General features: G+C 41.4%; 1 protein-coding gene across 3 annotated transcripts in view; it reads left to right on the top strand.

The window, feature by feature from the left end:
• Window positions 1–20,306, top strand: part of LOC306927516 (ryanodine receptor 1-like) — a 128,094-nt gene that overhangs the window by 58,276 nt on the left and 49,512 nt on the right. For all 3 annotated transcript variants that reach the window (XM_079507277.1, XM_079507276.1, XM_079507275.1), the window contains exons 52-73: window positions 71–161; window positions 466–606; window positions 956–1,119; window positions 2,982–3,060; window positions 3,725–3,814; window positions 3,910–4,056; window positions 4,804–4,881; window positions 5,019–5,094; window positions 5,519–5,642; window positions 7,131–7,246; window positions 9,806–9,873; window positions 9,991–10,112; window positions 10,301–10,350; window positions 10,489–10,549; window positions 10,664–10,790; window positions 13,442–13,553; window positions 14,020–14,101; window positions 14,561–14,691; window positions 15,353–15,673; window positions 16,422–16,662; window positions 17,421–17,508; window positions 17,695–17,787. In XM_079507277.1, the coding sequence (XP_079363403.1) occupies window positions 71–161; window positions 466–606; window positions 956–1,119; window positions 2,982–3,060; window positions 3,725–3,814; window positions 3,910–4,056; window positions 4,804–4,881; window positions 5,019–5,094; window positions 5,519–5,642; window positions 7,131–7,246; window positions 9,806–9,873; window positions 9,991–10,112; window positions 10,301–10,350; window positions 10,489–10,549; window positions 10,664–10,790; window positions 13,442–13,553; window positions 14,020–14,101; window positions 14,561–14,691; window positions 15,353–15,673; window positions 16,422–16,662; window positions 17,421–17,508; window positions 17,695–17,787 (2,602 nt within the window). The remainder of the gene's footprint in view (window positions 1–70; window positions 162–465; window positions 607–955; window positions 1,120–2,981; window positions 3,061–3,724; window positions 3,815–3,909; window positions 4,057–4,803; window positions 4,882–5,018; window positions 5,095–5,518; window positions 5,643–7,130; window positions 7,247–9,805; window positions 9,874–9,990; window positions 10,113–10,300; window positions 10,351–10,488; window positions 10,550–10,663; window positions 10,791–13,441; window positions 13,554–14,019; window positions 14,102–14,560; window positions 14,692–15,352; window positions 15,674–16,421; window positions 16,663–17,420; window positions 17,509–17,694; window positions 17,788–20,306) is intronic.

Genomic DNA, 20,306 nt, shown 5'->3' with positions numbered 1-20,306 from the left:
ACCCCCCCCAGACCCCACATGACATGCTGCCAAAAATATGGATTTAATGAAGGAAGTATCTTTTTCTTAGACACCTGCGTCCATCCATGCTCCAGCACCTGCTGAGGCGGCTTGTATTTGATGTGCCAATTCTCAACGAGTACGCAAAAATGCCACTGAAGGTAGGATGACTTTTGTTGTGTGGTTGTTATTTTTCAGTTGTAGCCTTTAGCCATTGTAAGAAGAATTTTTACATTTGTTACAATGCTTATCAAAATAATTAATTTGTCTGCAAGATCACTAACCACTGAGTCACAAATATTCTGAAATTGTTTTAGATCATCTACAAAATTGTTAACATTTTATATTTGCATATTGGCCTATACTGATTAATGATGTGCCCCAAACTACAATGCCAGGGTTAAAGTGTTAAATGTAGAAAAAGTACAGCGGTGGTTTGATTGGTGGTTTCTTCATACCATGTAGCTGTTGACCAATCACTATGAGCGCTGTTGGAAGTATTACTGCCTGCCCAACGGCTGGGGTAACTTCGGGGTCTCATCAGAGGAGGAGCTGCACTTGACTCGCAAGCTGTTCTGGGGAATCTTTGAGTCGTTGGGACACAAGGTGTGAACCTAATTTTTAATATGCCAAACCTTGTTTTTATTAATAATCATAATATAGTAGCTCAGCATAATTGTAATATCATCTGTAAACGTGCAGTAAGTAACTTAAGCTTGTTTTGTTAAAGTGTTAAATAGCTGTATATTCTGATAGTAGGTATAGACTAGTGTTCAGTAAAAATGAAACCTGAAAATGATTTTTAATTTACTAAAGAGCTGGAAAGATAGGGAGAGCTCTGTTACTGAACAAACGCTCTACAATCATTACTATCAGAATACAGAGCCTGACCTTTTTAACCTATCATATATTTGTTTTAAATATCACCTGTAACTTGTGGCTGATGTGATTTCAGAAATTCGATGCGGAAATATTCAAAATCGCCATGCCGTGCATCTGCTCCATAGCTGGAGCGATACCTCCGGACTACGTTGATGCCAGCTACTCATCCAAGACGGAGAAGAAGGCCTCGGTTGACGCAGAGGGGAACTTTGACCCTAAACCAGTAGAAACCCAAAAGTGAGATCTTCCTGTCATAAAGGTTTAGAACTGTGAAAACATGCTTTTGTTCGGTACAATTGACTGGGCACTAGGGATATATATATATGTAACCGGAGGCTATAAGTACATACTAGACGGACCACAGACTTATTATTAAAATATACAATCTTTATTTAGAAAATGCAATATATAACATATGGACTTTATTACGAGCAATTTATATCAAAGTTAACAATAAAAGTAGAGACAGATTAAATCATACAAGAACATTAGCTTTCCCTATTACCAATAAAACCTACAGCTTAATTCAGTATGGCTAAAGCAGTGACCACTGACTCGTGATCACATCTGTACAGGAAATGGAAATGAACACAATGAATATACACCATGAACGCCTGTTACCATACAAAATGAATACATATAGCTGGGCTAGCAATATATAAACTAAGAGACTCACCAAAGACAAACTGCTACAGCTGAGCACACACAATTAACACATAGGTGTGGGTTCTCAACCAGCATGTTCCTCACTAGAAATAACCACATTTAAATGACCTTTTAGTTACATTTGGATTAATCATACACATCTCGAAAACACAAATAAACACATCCACGCTAAAAGCGAACTTACACTTTAATAAATGACTGCACTACTCTCAGCGTGGACGACGCCCCAAACATATGACAATGGCAAGCACTCCGTTCTCATTGCATCCCTCTGTGGAAACCATGACACGTTGCCAATATTACTAATACATTATGATACAAACATTATCCCAATACACAGTGCAAATAACCGGAACCAAAGCAATACCTTTTCAGTGCGAGTTGCTAACTCCCTGCCTCCCCTCCTTTCCTCGTCGGAAGGGACTGTCGTTCCTACGGGATACCGATTCAGTTTGGTTAACTAAATATACTGCATGTCAAACTTAGCGATCACAGAAGCAAGCTCTCTTTTAGGCTAAGGCTACTCACCCAAACACTTTGGCATCAAAGCCCTGTTCGCAACCCTCTCTCTCGTTGCAGTAACACGGCTTGCTGCAGCCTGCTCACCGAAATGTTTGGTCTCCTTCTCCTCCGGTGCCACTGAAGTTTCAGTTCACACCAGAGACACGCCCACACTACTCGTCATTACCCCACCCGGCCACACTCACCCCCCTAGAAAACGTAATCAGTGTCCCACTGATTCCCTAGTTTGTCTCGGGTACCGAAGGATATTTCTTTTTGATAGAGAACATTGTAGATCTACAAGAGCTTTTATATTTACTATTAAGTATATTTGATATAACTGTGATACATATGTGTATATGTGATTTAACTTATACACATACACACATACACTAACTGAAGGAGAAAGAGGAAGCAAGCACTCTGTTGAGTAATTCTACGTAATAGTGTATCGGGTGCACGGTTCTGGAAGATACAGTCTATAGAAAAGAATCCCAGCACTCACGTTGTATCCGATAGGATTCTTGTTTATTCAGTTTCCCCCAGCAGCAAACAACAATGCAGATGTTTCGGCCCAGAGGCCTTCTTCAGCGTAGATCTCTACATCCCTTCCCTATATCTAACTTACTGTACACAACACAAGATGATCTACACATTAACTTACTGTACACAACACAAGATGATCTACACATTAACTTACTGTACACAACACAAGATGATCTACACATTAACTTACTGTACACAACACAAGATGATCTACACATTAACTTACTGTACACAACACAAGATGATCTACACATTAACTTACTGTACACAACACAAGATGATCTACACATTGACTTACTGTACACAACACAAGATGATCTACACATTGACTTACTGTACACAACACAAGATGATCTACACATTGTAATTCTGCTCCCAAATTGCAGTACCATCATCCCTGAGAGGTTGGACCCCTTTATCAACAAATATGCTGAATACACACATGACAAGTGGGCCTTTGAAAAGGTTGGTCTTAGGATGTTTCCTGCTTGTTTGCACTGATACGTTGACAACATACAGTAACAATAGTGGCTCTAGCAATGGAAATATAGGTTGGTCTGTGAGTGTAACATATCTTGATGTTCTTCTTTCATGGTCTTGATAATATAGAAATCAGACTGTTAACAGTTGTACCCCCGCTACAATATTTTCCAGCGGAGTACCCCCTTTAACAGCACAAAACATTCTTAGTGATGTGGTGTTTCTGTCGTAGCTTGTTTTTCGGGCGACTGTGGCTCAGGAGGTAGAGCAGGTCGTCCAATGATCCATGGGTCGGCGGTTCGAATCCCGGCTCCTCCTGTCTACATGTCGAAGTGTCCTTGGGCAAGACACTGAACCCCAAATTGCTCCCGATGTGCTGGTTGGTACCTTGCATGGCTTCCGCCGCAATCGGTGTATGAATGGGTGAATGTAATGCACAATCTATGTAAAGCGCCTTGGATAAAGGCGCTATATAAATGCACCATTTACCATTTATCCACTTACAACACACACACACACACACACACACACAGTATATAAATATTTTTGTTTTTGGTTTGGGCTTTATTTTTTGAAGCTCAATATATGTTGTATAACTGATTTTGATGTATAGTATGTATAAAATGCCAAACATGTCGTATCATTTCAGATTCAGAATAACTGGTCCTATGGAGAGGTGCTGGATGAAAATGCGAAAACGCACCCCATGCTTCGACCGTATAAAACCTTCTCTGAGAAGGTGAGGTTGCAGCAATGGTGTCCATTGGCGATTTCTGCCCCATCATCACTCCATTCTGTGTTGGTGTCTGATCTTAGCGTCTATTCCTGCGGTAGGACAAAGAGATCTACCGTTGGCCCATCAAAGAATCCATCAAAGCCATGCTCGCATGGGAGTGGACTATTGACAAAGCGAGGGAGGATGATGACACAGAGAAGAAGAAGCAGCCAACTTCTACTCGGAAGATCTCACAAACTGCACAGGTACAGTACTTGCACCGCACAATCTGGAGTGTTGATTTACCGTAATTTCCGGACTATAAGCCGCACCTGAATATAAGCCGCACCAGCTAAATTTAGGGAAAAAAATAAATGTGTACATATACAAGCCGCACTGGACTATAAGCCGCAGGTGGCCATATAGATAGATTTAGAAGGTCCCCTAGTGGCCGTTAGCTGTAAAAATCCATAGATTAGCCGCACCGTTGTATAGGCCGCATGGTTCAAAGCATGGGAAAAAAGTAGCGTCTTATAGTCCGGAAATTACGGTAACTTGATCGATTTAACCGCAACGATCACTTTTTACACTTTCACTTAAACCCTATATGCTTCGTTGACCGGGGTCCTCCAGGGGTCTGTACTTGTTGGTCCCCTCCTCTTTTCACTCTATACAAAATCCCTTCGTCGAAAATATCCCATCTACAAGCTCATGGCGCGTTTCTAATCGACGTGAGCTTGTAGTTTGGTTATTTTTGCCAAACGTTCGCCTATGTTCGCTGAATGTTCACCTATTATGACATGTCCAGATTGCCCAGCCAGGGTTCATGTGGTTAAATCAGCAGTCCGGATTCCACTATAATGTACAGTAGATGTTAGAATGTACAAACAATAATCTACCAGATTATTCGATGGTATCTGTTTTGTATTGATTGTCCTGTGTTTTCAGGTATCTGTTTTGTATTGATTGTTCTGGTTTTTATCTGTTCTGTATTGCTTGTCCTGTGTTTTCAGGCGACGTATGACCCCAGCCATGGCTACAGTCCCCAGCCCATTGAAATCTCCCACATGGCTCTGTCAAGAGACCTGCAGGTGACATCGTTTTCAGTTTTTTGATATGTTTATCATTTCTAGTTTGGTCATTACTATACTATTTTGTGTTTAATGCTTTTGGATCCCTTAATATGTTGAACTTGAACATTTGGTGCTATTTTTGTCTGGGTTCCCAGTCTATGGCAGAGCAGCTGGCAGAAAATTATCACAATACCTGGGGAAGGAAGAAGAAAATGGAGCTGCAATCAAAAGGTTTTGATTCAATAATAAAAGAAGCATTGAGAAAAAGGATTGAGAAAAATTGAAAGTTAAATGAAAGGACTTGGATATGTAATATTTACAGCAGTGGTTCTCAAAGTGAGGTCCGGGGACCCCCATTGAGTCCCTTGGGTGGGTCCCCAGCAAAATGAAGAAAGTTTGACCACCTTTACAACTTCACAAACTCATCGCATCACAATGTGTTCGGAATAATGTTTTACGGTATTTTTTAACAGCATCTTCTCATCTGGGGCTCCAATTTCTTTTCAGAAGTGGATCCACAGCCAAATACATATCAATTTGGGGGTCCTTGCTATGAATATTTTTGAGATCCACTGATTTACAGCACCTGTGTTCCCATATACCTTTATGGAGTATTGTGGTGTTTCTGAATGTGTTTCCTGTTCACTGTGTGTAGGAGGAGGCACTCACCCCTTGCTGGTGCCCTATGACACGCTGACTGCAAAGGAAAAGGCACGAGATCGAGAGAAATCCCACGAGCTGCTCAAATTCCTTCAGATGAATGGATACGCTGTCACCAGGTGATGATGATGATGATAATGATGATGATGATGCCATGCTTCTGCCAACCTGGGTGTCATTGATGTCGGGCAGAAACCTTGTATCTTCATATTCAAATTAATAAATAAATACATTTTAAATTAAGTGTTGCGCAAAAGTAGCGGAAATAGCATATCTAGTATATCAGTATAAAAGTATTGATAAATGGACATATTACAGTACTCAAGTAAAGTAAAAGTACCTCAGAAAATATACCTAAATACAGTGCTTGTGTGTATATGCACTTAGTTACTTTACACCACTAGGGGCTCCATTTTCGTCACCGCTAAACGCCATATCCCTAAACTTCTTTGCCTTTTTTTTTTACTATTTTGCAAAACATTTTTGAATATTTAAAATGGCCAGTCTACAAGCTCACAATGTGTCAATGTACAGTAGATTCGCTAGTTGAACTATTCAAAAATGTTTTTCAAAATAGTAAAAAAAAAAAGGCAAAGAAGTTTAGGGATAAGGGGTTTAGCGATGATGAAAATGGAGCCCCTAGAAGTACAAAACCACTGAGCAGGTTCATCATATTTTTCATCCAGCAGATGGTAGCAGTCCCACTGTTCAAATGATCAAAGTGTGATTAGAATGGGTTACATTTAAACTGATAATGTTGGAAGTAATTCGAATCAGCTCTTGCGTGCCTGGTGGATTGGACGAACATGCTTCTATCATAAACGCACCCCATTGATTAATTATGGTAGATTGAGATCATTAAAGTGATGGGAATGTCATATAAATTCATAGGGAATCAAATCAAAATTTGTTATAAAACAGGCTTGTCACATACTGTATTATTTTAGAAAATCAATATTCACCAAGACAATTTAGCAGTCGCGGATGACGACACAATTCCTTTCATTTACATAATCCACATATGATTAGAGTGAGTTGCATATTATGTAAGCTGATTATTTTTTTGAAAAAAAAACAATACAAATTCAACTGCAAAATTGCAGCTCTGGCTGATTGAATGAAAGTGGTTATGTCATCGTGTCTCCTACAATATATGTATCAAAAGCCATAGATAACATCAACCTCATCGTTTCTAAACATCAGGTGACATGTTGTTCATTCTGTTCCACAAGCCATCAATTAAAATCTCAAAATGTCATTCCCTGCAGTTCTTTCATTCTTTCTTTGCGAAAGACAGATAAAATATGATTTGTTCGATATTAATTGCCTGACTTGGTGATTTTTAATTGGGCCACAATTGCGGTTGGTTTACTTTGTATTTCTCTCTCTTTTGTAATATTGTGCACTTTTATTTATTACACATTATTCTTTCTTATGCTGTACCTAAAATTATGTACGGCACGGTAAGAGCAAAATGTTTTTTTTTTCTTTGCTTTGTTTTGCTATATTTTTCATTGAATGTCCACCCACCTCTTATGACACACTCAGATTCGTGAATGCTGGGGTTCAATGTGGTTAAAACAAACATATTCTCCATTTAATTTCAGGGGCCTGAAAGATATGGAGTCTGACATCTCGTCCATTGAAAAGAGGTTTGCATATGGTTTCCTGCAGAAGCTGTTGAAGTGGATGGAGATCGCTCAGGAGTTCATCGCTCATCTCGGTATTCTAACAACTTACAGAAGCAAATTTGTGTACAGTAGGCTACATGCAACTGAGATGTATTTGCAATGTAAATGTTTGTATTTAATATGTTTTTACGTTCATGACTCTGCAAGAGGCAGAGCCGTGTGTGTGTGTGTGTGTGTGTGTGTGTGTGTGTGTGTGTGTGTGTGTGTGTGTGTGTGTGTGTGTGTGTGTGTGTGTGTGTGTGTGTGTGTGTGTGTGTGTGTGTGTGTGTGTGTGTGTGTGTGTGTGATGTACAATACAATAGCAGGGGTCAAATAGGGGAGTCAGCGGCATCGCCCACACTTTGTATGCACACTGCCAGTAGGCCACAGAATGGACTATGTGTCTGTGTGCATGTCTGTGTGTGCATGTGTATTTTACAAGATATACAGTAGGGTCTCATTCCCAACGGCGTTTACGGTCATATCGTGAGCGTACGGGCATTTACGAGGATTCCCACGTTACGTGGGAATTCATGACCTTGAACTTGGCCGTGACGTTGATGGCCGTTGGTTGTAAAATCCGCTCATTTCCACGTCAGCTCAGAGGGTGGTGTACCCGTGCTCAAGGCATGCGTATATTTATTTAGAAGGCTTTAGTCTTCATGCTGAATCAATTAATAGTCCCCAAACCTCAAATAAAATATGTAGGCATGTGTCCCCAACATTGGTCAGCACATAAAAAAATGATAGCCTATATATAGCCAAGTATCGCTCAGCTTGCGCTTGTATGCCTATATGCATGCATTCTATGGTTCACAAACATGACGGTTTGACAGACAGACAGCAGACTGACAGTCAAGTACCGATCCGAGAAGGTGCCCCCCGGCTTCCTGGATGTGCAGGGCATCTCCCCCCTGTCCCCTCAGAGGGGGGAGAACCAAGCAAAATCGAGGGTTACTGCGGCCATCGGCTACAGTATATGAACTGAGTGGTGCAAGGTCTTATATAGCCTGATCAGCTGTGGTCTGACGTAATGGTAACCATGCTCACCTGTGCACGGACACGTACACAGGTGCACGGACACATACACAGGTACACAAACATACAGACAAAGCTGGTTGTTGGAGTGGTTTGCACCACTCAAAAATAGAAGACAACATTACTGAATGGCATCAGCGTGTTTGAAAGTCGGCCAGTCATATCATAGTTTTAAGCCAGCTCACCTCCACTCCTCCAGCGCTCTACTCCAGAGGTAGGATTATTTTAATGTGGCTGTGCTGGCAGCGCTGCCATTAATTAATTATAATCGTCAACTGTAGCTGCACTACAGCTCCAGCTGCTGTAAGCTACTACTGTAGGCTCAGCATCAAACTTCCATTAGGCTATGCCAAGCGCCAACTAACGCCAAATGTCCCGCTAGTCATTTTAATATTCATCAAATTAATTATTAACCATTCATGAGTCCAACTTTAATACCTCTGATGAGGAAGCATACCGTATGAAATAGCTTGAAGAAAAATAATTCCTCTTTATTTCAACAAGCCTGGAGGAGGGGGCGAAACGTTGTTGTTTTATAGGTTGAAATAAAGTGGACGGGGAGCACCCCCCAATATGCAAAGCCCCCCCCCTTGTTTTTGGAGACCTCCCTCTGGAAGCCTTATGGATAAACTGAGGGTTTAAACACTTGCAGTAGCATGTATCATATGATGGTTTAGGACAGGGGTTTTCAACAGGCCGTCCGTGGGGGTATTGCATGTGGTCCCTGACCATGCATTTAGTAATGTAGGATTTGTAGATTTTTTTTGTTTGTTTTTTTACTAGTTGAGAAACAGTGAACTGAATGACCTGGTGACATTGATGACTGTCCATGCAGTCATTTACTGACAAGTGGGAGGTCAAGAAATTCAACAGAAAAAGGGAGTTAAAATCTCAAGAGGGGGAAGTTCACCGGAATGTCTGGATGAGTCATTATTATTAGGAAATGATTAGTCAATGGACCATTGGTTGCATAGCAATTGATACAAGAGCACTAATCTTAGCCCATATCCCCCACCCAACACAACAGTGGTCCCCAGGTTGATTCTAAGTCAGGGTGGCGGTCCCTCATTCACAATCAGTTGAAAACCACTGGTTTAGGACATTTGGGGTTATTTTATTGACATGATAAGCCCATTACTGGCAAAAAGTTCGAAGGTAATAACTTTGCACTTTTTGGGGGGCCCCTAAGCTTGAGCCGGAGGCTGAAGATCAGGGAACCCCCTAGCTCAGAGGCCCCTGGGCCTGTTGGATAATCCTCCCCTGGATCTACCAGTTCACGCACGCAGTGCAGGAAAGATATTTCCTGTTGCCTTATATGGCGTGGAATGGCCGTGGATGTTCAATCATACCAGGTGACACCAGGCGAAACGCTTGGGAAAGAGGCGAAATGAGATACACGGCGATCCGCACAAATGCAGTCATTACGCCACCTTTGCTGCATGACACGTGAGCTTGTTGCAGCTTGATCGGACGGATAAATACGCGATCATTACGCAGTTCATTTACACCTGGTCGTATATTTCCGTTGTGAATGAGGACCATAATGTTCTAATTCTTTCCCATGTGTTTTTCAGAGGCTGTTGTAAGCAGTGGACGGGTGGAGAAATCTCCCCATGAGCAGGAAATCAAGTTCTTTGCCAAGGTGAAAGTTCATTCCCATGATAATAAAGGCAAAATTATGTACCGATGCACGCACGCCACGCACGCTAGGTCGGCTATTCTCGACATGCCATCTCACGTCCAAGTATTTGTCTTTCAGATCCTGTTGCCTCTGATCATCCAGTACTTTAAGAACCACTGTCTCTACTTCCTGTCCACGCCTGCCAAAGTTCTGGGGAGTGGAGGCCATTCCTCCAATAAGGAAAAGGAGATGATTGCTAGGTATTATATACAAAACATCATACACAGAAGTTGTAAACTGAAACTTTTTCCTCATTTTACTTTGGCCTTTTTTGTTACCTTTGATGTCCTTAAACTTTCCTTTCCTTTCCTTTCCTTTCCTTTCCTTTCCTTTCCTTTCCTTTCCTTTCCTTTCCTTTCCTTTCCTTTCCTTTCCTTTCCTTCTATAGTATCTTCGTTAAAATGTCTGCTCTGGTGAGACACAGAGTTTCTCTCTTTGGTAAGACATCTGCTCTCACATAGAATGTTTGTCCTCTTGTCTATGATAGCCTATTGAACTATAAGAGGTGGCTCACACCTCTACAAAACTACGCTGATATGCACTTGTTTACGGTCTACGATCGATGTATCTTTGCAGGAACGGATGCTTCAGTTATTGTTAATTGTCTTCACATTCTTGCACGATCATTGGATGCCAGGTAAAGTCATTTTGATAACTATAGCAGATAATAATGGCAATTTAAGATACATGCATAATGTGTAGATATAATTTTAATTGGATTTTGTTGTTGTTGTATTATTCATGTTTATAGGACAGTGATGAAATCTGGGCCTGAGATTGTGAAGGCAGGGCTGCGGTCATTCTTTGAGAGTGCTGCTGATGACATTGAGAAAATGGTGGAAAACCTCAAACTGGGCAAAGTGGGCAAAGGCAATCAGGTACAGTACTTTTAAGTATTTTACAGCTGACTCGGTTGGAATCTACTGTTGTCTTCCTTATCCATGGCTGGAAAGCTATAATGGCTATTCTTTAAAGATATTTTTGGGGGCTTTTCTTCAGACTCTAGCAGGAGCACTCATCGATGTGACTGTGACTATGCATGGTGCATGCATAGTCATAGTGACATGGTACCATACGTGGTACCATAGCACCACAAACGCCTTAGTTAAAAGCAATGCTTCAGACATCCCAAAACTAACTGGTCAGGCTACTGCTTGGCCTTAAGAGACAGCGAGGTGGAAAATAGCGACCGACATAGACTCCCGTCCGTCCGCCGCTCCCGTCCGTCCGCCGCTCCGGTATGTCCGTCCGTCCGACCGACGTAGTCCTCGCTCTTGCTGGCCTTACATCTACGACTCCTTTAGCCCCTGCTGGCCTGCTCATTATGTTAGGATGGGATGGTTCAGGGTACAGCAACATGCAATGGGCCTGGTCTACAAGATATAGTACACCACAAAGACATCCATGTACCTAGTCAACTACTAAAGGTAAAGTTGTACAACTACTTGTAAAAGTTTAAAGATGTCCTAACAAACACAACACCAGAGGGAGCAGCTCCATAAATCACGTTCAACCCAGATTTGGCTCAAACAGGGGGTTACATTTATTCTACTAGTATGCCACCAAAATGTGCCCTACCAACAGTTATACAAAAGTATGACTCCTTACTCTCCTTCAAAACCGTTCTAAAAGAGCACTTACTGTACAACTAGGTGGATGTAATTCATAACCGGCCCCTGTAAAAAGTCCAAGCTTATCTCCAGAAATGCTCCCCACCCCCAACAGTTTACTGTACATGTTTTAATTTTTCTACTAGTTTATATGATGTTTTTGCATATTTTGTATATTGTTTGTCTTAATGTTTCGATGAATTGAATGCACAGGATGCCAATGGAAACGAGCCAAAATGCTTTCTTGGGTTTATCCTTTTAGCATCCTTTTATATGAAAATGTACCTTTTTTTGCAAACTGATATAATATTCAATTAATCAATCAAACAGAGAGAGAGAGACTGGCAGCAAAGGTCATCGGGCTCACGCTCGCTGTCAGCGGGCCCAGGTTCGCTTGTCATTATATGTGCCTTAACCACTAGGCCATCAGCACCCCCAGCCATATGATTTGGGGCCCCACTTGCACTAGGCTTGTTATTTAAATTCTTAACATTTTATTGTTGTACCTGGAATCTCTTTGGTCTGTGATTTTTTGCTTTTGCTGACACACCTCTGTATAACTGGCTCACTACTACTCCATCTCCACCCTTTGCACACATGCTTCTTTTACATGACAGATACTTGTGTTCTAATTCATTCTTCCTGACCGCCAGTGCGGTCTAGTAGTAGCTAGGGGATCTATGCTTTTCTACTGTACTGTGTGTTTAGTGGAGTTTAGTTGGGCCAGAATAGCCCTTAGCTATTGCAGTAGTGTTTATGGGCAAAGTGTTCCAATTCAGCATTCTCCCATTTGGGTCCCTAGCCACTCAGATATTTACAAGTAGGCATTATTTCAAGCCAGTGGTATGAAAATCCTTCCGCACTATAGACGACTGGTTAATCATTTCCCAAACTCAGGCGAAGGCACCCCCTTCAGATCTGGGCCAATGGTCTTCACTTGAACCCCAATAACTAGCACAGAGGTAGGATCTATGAATTCTGGATGACTGCCAGAGTTCTCTGTCCCTCTGAATCTTGGCGAGAATATTATTTTGTAACAGACTATGGGATGATGTGGGGTTTTACACTGGGGGGCACAGGCCCTGTCAGTCCAGGTCAAAGGTGAATTTGTTGGCGTAATTAACTCAACCTGTGTCTAACCATACAGTGTTTGAAACCTTCAGAAATCATGAGATGAGATGAGATGAGATTCAATTTATTGTCAATGTACAGTACAAGTACAGTACAACAAAAAGTATTTTCGCATCTGACCAGAGTCAGAGTCAGTAAGTAATGCATTAATAAGTACAGTAGTAAATGCAGGTATGAGCAGTAGTAAATAAATAAATCATAGATCATAGAACCATACGTAGTTACTTGCCTAAAAGTCCTTACACATCAGCTCACGTTGTGAGTTTGTAGGTCTACTATTTATAGCAAATGTTCAACCCAGAATAGTTGAGGTTCAAGAGATAAAGTCTTGTTTTAATGTTTTCAGTTAATGTAACTAGAAGCTCCACGCTCTAGCACCAATCATGCACCTGCGCTGCACAGTCGCTGTGCTGTGCGTCGCTGGATGATGACGTTGCGTAGAGTGGTCCTAATGGGCAAAAGAGGTGGCTGAAATGTGCCTGAATAATGTGTTTTATATTAACTGCAATATGTGAAGACATTGAGGGCGGAATAATAAGCCTAGACCCAAGGCAGTACTTTCAGTATGAATAGTCTGGGAAAGTTCGGATGCAAGTGGAGTGCTGGTAAGCTTGATCCTAGGAACCTGACACCACGTCGACCCTATTCAGATGCTGGTAGTAGTGGGATAATACAGATGTTTTGTGTATTGTGTATATGCTTTGTTTTGTAACTTTGTAATCTTTATCTTTGTAATCTTTCGGGCAACTATAAGAGTAATTTGAATGATCTTCTTTTTCTTTTTAAAGCAAGTGAAAGGTGTGTCCCAGAACATTAACTACACCACCATTGCCCTGCTCCCGGTTCTCACCTCCCTCTTCGACCACATTGCTCAGCACCTGTTTGGAGACGATGTCATGCGTGAGTCACCGCGTTTGCCACTTAAACTCTCAGTGAACCAATACTTACTTGACCAAGGGCAGCTCTGTACTTGGTCCGCTCCAACTCATTGTATGCTTGTAGATCAGCTAGTTCTCGCCAAATGATTCCCCCAGAATATGGATGCTAGGGTTCAAGTAATCTCTCAAGACACAGCAGCACCACTGCCATAAACATGTAGTGTTGTTGTTAGTAGGAATAAACACATAAGCACCTGGGAGGAAGTGGACTTAGAAAGGGGAGTGGCCAAACCGAGTTTATTTTTCTGCACAAAAAAGGAGGTTAATTGTGCCCCCCAGAGGCAAAAACAAACAAAAAAATGATTTGTTTTAACCAACTGGGTTGCCATATTGAGATTGAAATGGTTTAAGTTCTTTATGCCATGAGCGACCATTTACTGTTTCTTCTGGTATGGCTAACAGAAGCTGTCTTTGTTGCATGTATACAGTGGATGATCTGCAGACGTCATGCTATCGCATCATGTGTAGCTTCTACTCCCTGGGAACGGTCAAAAATCCACATGTCGAGAGGTGAGTCTCAAGTTGCACGTGAAAATGTGTTGCGCTTTTATTTTTTATCTTGCCATGGCAACCCGGGTTGCTGGGAATGTGAAGGTATGGACTTTAGTTGCTGTATCGTCCGTACACATACTAGTACTACACTTGCTTTCCATTCCAAACCCCTCTTTTACCCACATTTGTAAGTTTAAAATCTTACTGATTACTGTATGGTTGCAGCTTCTATACTGTATGGTGGACAGATGTATGCTTCAGGGAGACTTTCATTGTGTTATTTTATTTATTTATTTTTTTGATGGGCGCTATCCCCTTCAACTTCTGGCTTTCGGACATGACGTCATGTGGCAGCCAAGTCTATGGACTTTTAATGTTTGTCTTATTCATGCCCCCCCCCTCTCACACTCACTTCACACTGTGTGTGATTCTTTTTTTTACCTCACTTTGAACTTGTTGTGTAACTTGACTTCCTAGACAGAGGCCGGCTGTGGGAGAGTGTCTTGCTCACCTTGCAGCCGCCATGCCTGTGGCCTTCCTGGAGCCCCATCTGAACGAGTTCAACGCCTTCTCTGTGTACACCACCAAGACTCCCAGGGAACGAGCCAGTGAGCGCTTATCTTACCATTACTATCCTGTGCTGGAAAATGGAGTACAATAGCACATAAATAGAAAACAATTGAATATAAAAATAAAACGATATGCACACATTTTCTATCTTGCTCATGAATGTGGTGTTCTTCTACTCTTTGTCTCATTGAGGGGTGCTCAATACAGATTTTTGTCCTGAACTCTTGTCACATTTGCCAATGAAAGGAGAATTTACGTCATACTGTATGTGTCTGAACAAATCGTCTTTTTGTGGAAACACAAACATTAAATGCCATTGACAATGAAAGGAAAATTTACGTCATATGTAGACGAGCAAATCGGCTATTTTGGCGAGAAAGAGAAGTGTATGATGATGTATGATGATAAGAGCGCCCCTCACTTCACACAGGTGTGATTTTTTGTAACAAATAACAACATGTAACAATAATAAATAAGGATGTAACAATCAATCAATTGAAAAATATTATTTTTCAAACGGATACAAAACGACAAATAACAAAATAAATTGATTGAGAGAGATAAAAAGTGTGTACATAAAAGGTAAAATACAATATAATACTCATAAAAAGACATGAGCGAGTACATGAATAGTATTTTTAGTCATTCAATCGTTGCCTCTACAAAATCTCTCTTTCTCCCCGTTGATGGTCCCTAAAGTCTTGGGCCTTCCTAGCGAGGTCCAGGAGCTGTGTCCGGACATCCCGGAGCTGGACACCCTGCTGAAGGAGATCGGAGACCTAGCGGAGTCGGGGGCTCGCTACACGGAGATGCCCCACGTCATTGAGATCACCCTGCCCATGCTGTGCAACTACCTGCCCCGCTGGTGGGAGAGGGGCGCCGAGTGCTTCCCCGAGCAGGAGGGCCGCATCTGCACCGACGTCACCTCGGAACACCTCAACCAGCTGCTGGGCAGCATCATGAAGATCGTCGTCAATAACCTGGGCATCGACGAGGCCTCCTGGATGAAGAGGTTGGCTGGTGAGGGACCACCTTTAATGCCCTCTGTGTGTCGTAGCGTCAGTGGTGGGAAGTTTTTTACTCTCAAGTCCTGTACTTTTCTTTGTGTAAAGTTTTGAGGTGCTTTTACTTTACTTGGGTAAAACTATATAATTTACTTTATTTAGATTTAGATTATTACAAAACATGCATACAATTAAGCCAAATTTTCTATTAAAAAGCACAATCTACCAGCTCAGAACGCATCGCAATGTGACATGTTGTGAGCTTGTAGATCTGTTATTTTTGAAAGATTTTGATATAGTTTGAAAAAAGAAAAGAAAAAAAAGATAAACGGGACATTCTGCATAATCACCTTCATCTTTTACCTTTGGTACTTGAAATCTATTTTGATACCAATAGTTTTGTACTTTAAATAAAATAAATCCTTCTTCCACCACTGTAGCATACACCAGTTGCACAAGTGACTACCCTTGATATTTGGTAGCTTGTAAGAGCCTAGATGTCAACAGTCGGTCTAACAGCCATTGTTTATGTTACAGCCTATCTTGTTATGGTTCAGTTGTCCTTCAAGTATACACAGTATACAGTAACTATGATTTCTGCCCTGTGCTGTTGGTAGAACTACCATACCGCTGAATGAGTGTTATTGGATATCATGTTACATAAATCATAACCATCACCACCACCTAGAATATTGTCTCGGCTCCTATTTGCCCTCATCGATTGTCGATTGTTCAAGAACTCCACGACACTCTCTTTCGCCCAGTCTTCTCGCAGCCCATCGTGAGCAGGGCGAAGCCGGAGATGCTCAAGTCCCACTTCATCCCCACCATGGAGAAGCTGAAGAAGCGCACGGGCAAGGTGGTGGCCGAGGAGGACCACCTGCGCATGGAGGGCAAGTCTGAGTGTGACGAGGAGGACGGCACCATACGGGACGAGTTCGCCGTGCTCTGCAGAGACCTGTACGCTCTGTACCCTCTGCTCATCCGCTATGTGGACAACAACAGGTACTGTGTGTGTGTGTGTGTGTGTGTGTGTGTGTGTGTGTGTGTGTGTGTGTGTGTGTGTGTGTGTGTGTGTGTGTGTGTGTGTGTGTGTGTGTGTGTGTGTGTGTGTGTGTGTGTGTGTGTGTGTGTGTGTGTGTGTGTGTACAGCAGTGTTGATTTTGACAGCAAATTCTGATTTAGTTTTAATCAAGGTGTTTTGAATAACATTTAATGTTATCTGTCATCTGAAATGTGTCAGTGTTTCTGCAGTTGACTTTACACTTGGTTGCATGCTGAAAATAGCAGATCTGCTATTTTCAGAGCGCAACACTTGAGCTCAACCAAACATAAATTTGATAAAAAATTACTTTTAGTTGTACTGGATCTCTTTATATCTCTATATAATACAACATTGAAATAAACTACTAAAATAGAAGATTTTGTGCCACGCTGCAAGCTTGTACATCTATTTTTGAATAGCCAACATCAATTAATAGCCTAATGGTTAAACTGATTATGATGTTATATTACCTATACTTTTGCTGGGGACCCCCTTGACCCTGGGGGTCCCTACTTTGAGAACTATAGCTGTGGAAGGATGTGAATTATTTTTATGAAAGAAAACCAAGCTAGCCCTATTTAGTCACGATGAGAAATTAGCAGCAAGTATGCATGGTTGCCATGATGGAAAAAGAAGAAAAAAGCATCAGCATCTGCAGCAGACCTGATGGTCAGGCTGTGATTTCATTTTCTTGTATTCATTTTTTGTCCAATGACAGGGCAAGGTGGTTGACGTGCCCAGACCCAGATGCTGAAGAGCTGTTTCGAATGGTGGGAGAAGTATTCATATTCTGGTCCAAGTCCCATGTGAGTATACTCATTAATTTGGCTGAGAAGGTGGCATCTATACTAAGGGTTACATTGTCTGGGTCATGGTGGGTGGGTAAAGTACTGGTCAGACTGAATTCAATAAATATATTTCCTTTTGGTCCCACAGCTGTGTGGTTGACCCCATGCTCTCTCTCTCTCTCTGTACTTCTCGTGTTTTCTCAGAATTTCAAGCGAGAGGAGCAGAACTTTGTGGTGATGAATGAGATCAATAACATGTCATTCCTCACCGCTGACAGCAAGAGCAAGATGAGCAAGGTGAGCCAATCAAAGGAAAGGTGTAAGCGCCTTCTCATGAGCATGACACACTTTCAGTGTTCATTTTAAAGAGGGAGTGCCACAATTTGTGTATTTTTCCAGTTTTTCATGTGTCTATGAGGTGACAGTACTTCATTAGATACCCTGGAGTCGTTTTTATGTGCAGTGGTGTATTAACTTTGTATTTAGGGTTTCTTCCTGGAGGCTGAACCCTTGACAGTCAAACGGGCCAATGAAATAAACAGTAATATAGTGACATCACACTATCAGCCCCTCCCCTAACCCCTCCCTCTTTAACATACAACTACAGCTGTGGGTGCGGCTTCATTCATTTGGATCACCACCCATCACCACCCACCAGGCAAACCAGGCATACTTAATGAACTGGTGGGCGTGCCCACATAAAAACAACATTTTAACAAATACTGTACACTTTTTGAAAAAGTTATACCTCCTTATATGACAATAAGACCTGATGATCATGTTTTAGGGTGGAAAAAAATCACGGCACTCCATCTTTAACTAAAGGGATATTTCACTTTAAAATAAAAGAAACATTAAAAGATATTGAATAAATAATAAACAAAACGCATTAGAGGGACATTCTAATGCACGAGGGGGCTGTGATTTTTCCACTACTTTTTACAATTATTTTTTTACATAATTTCTTTATGTTTATATTATTTGAAAATGAAATATCCCTTTAAGACTCATGATTTAGCTGTGTGGCTTTCATATATTCTTCTGTCTTTAGATGCCACATTTGTGCATCTCCAGATTACATGACATTATTGTGTATTTTGTGTCCTGGATTTTACCATTTCTCTCTGCCATTTCCCCCCACAATGTTTTATTTTGCTTAATTATTTGAACCATGTCAGGTGTGATATGTAGTTGTATTAATTCACACAATGCTAGCATTTCTGTATGCAACACAAGCTTTATAGTTTTGCACCTTTTGATATTAATCCAACTATGCAAGCCAAGACAGAAAGGCTCCATCTTTACCAGGTACCGTTGGCATCTGTACACCTTTTAGGCCATTATTACTTTGTTCCCGTGGTTCTCAACTCTGGCCCTGTGGACACACAGGACTGACAAAGGACTGGTTTGTATACTAGGCAGCCTGACCAGGGACGTATTTGGGCCAAACACCAGGGGAATGCAATTGAACACTGCTAGAATAGACCACATTGAATAGTCTGAGTCTCTGGGACCACAGTTGAGAACAATACTGACTTAGAATACTGTAAATTGTTCAGATTTGTATTCCAGCTCACAATTTACATTACAATGGTCTCATTCCGGTAAAGTGTTGTAGGTATGTCTTGATATTGTGTACAGTAACTAAGTACAAACTAGATGGAATAAAAAACGGTATATTCACACACTGACCGTATGCAAGCAGCGATTTTCAACACATACCAACACAGTATTAATGTGTGTACTTGCAATGCTGTACAATGCTACGGTAACGCACCAGTTAATGCACCAGAATGGGATTAATGTAAAGTAAACGTGTCCATTATAATATTTTGTAATTGATTTTGTTAGAGCAATGGCAGCTGTTTTAACGTGATTATTTATTTTGACTTGTCCCCCCTTGTCTCTCCTCTGTTGCATTGATGCTGGGTTTTCCAGGGCGGGGACTCAGAGGTTAGACTTTGTTCCCTGCACGCCCGCTGTGCTGTCCGCATGGCACCTCACCCTGGGGGGAGCTTTTCATCAACCCCTCCAGCACACTGGCACATCAGATCCACACACACACACACACACACACTATAGTGCATCAGCGCGTTCCGCTCAGAAAAGCATGACGCGGCAAACCAAATCCAGCACTGGTGACAAATACTTTCTTTGTACAAGCAGCTGTATCTGCTTATCGGCTAATACCTTGCAATCCGTCACCAGCGGAAAAAGAACTCAGTCCAGAGTTTGTCATCGCTATAAATATACACTTACTTCCAGGAATAGGGGATGAAAATCCTGGCCTGAATTTTACTTTCACAGGAGCCACCGACATGTCGTTTGTATCCAGTTACATTGGTACCAGTGACTCGTTACACATTCATAGGGCCATGATTGATTGATTTAAATATTTATTAACAGTTTGCAGAATTACAGTACATTTCAAGCACAAACTCAATACAAAGACTGTTAACTGTGAGTGGACGACCCAATTAAGCATTACACTTGTTTACAAGAGGGTCCACCTTGTTCAATTCATCAAAACATTTAGAGACGTACAAATAAACACTTCTATATAGTCAAAGAACAGAACAGGAATTCATCATAAATGCTTGCGTACATAGACGGTTATGCACAATCTTGGATTGTGGGTGACTATGTTAACAACAACAACAACAAAATAGTGTAGTTATAGTACATATTCATTCAACCTTAATTTATTTTCTCAAATACATTGAGGGAAGTACCCTCATTTTCAGTGATGCAGAGATAGCAAAAAGCATAGCACAACACAGTCATAATATTGAAATAAGAACAGGGTAAAAGCAAGC

Source organism: Electrona antarctica, assembly GCF_951216825.1.
Source record: "Electrona antarctica genome assembly, chromosome: 8".
Lineage (NCBI taxonomy): Eukaryota > Metazoa > Chordata > Actinopteri > Myctophiformes > Myctophidae > Electrona > Electrona antarctica.
The sequence above is the reverse complement of the archived record's forward strand: the minus strand, read 5'-3'. Positions and strand labels throughout refer to the sequence as shown.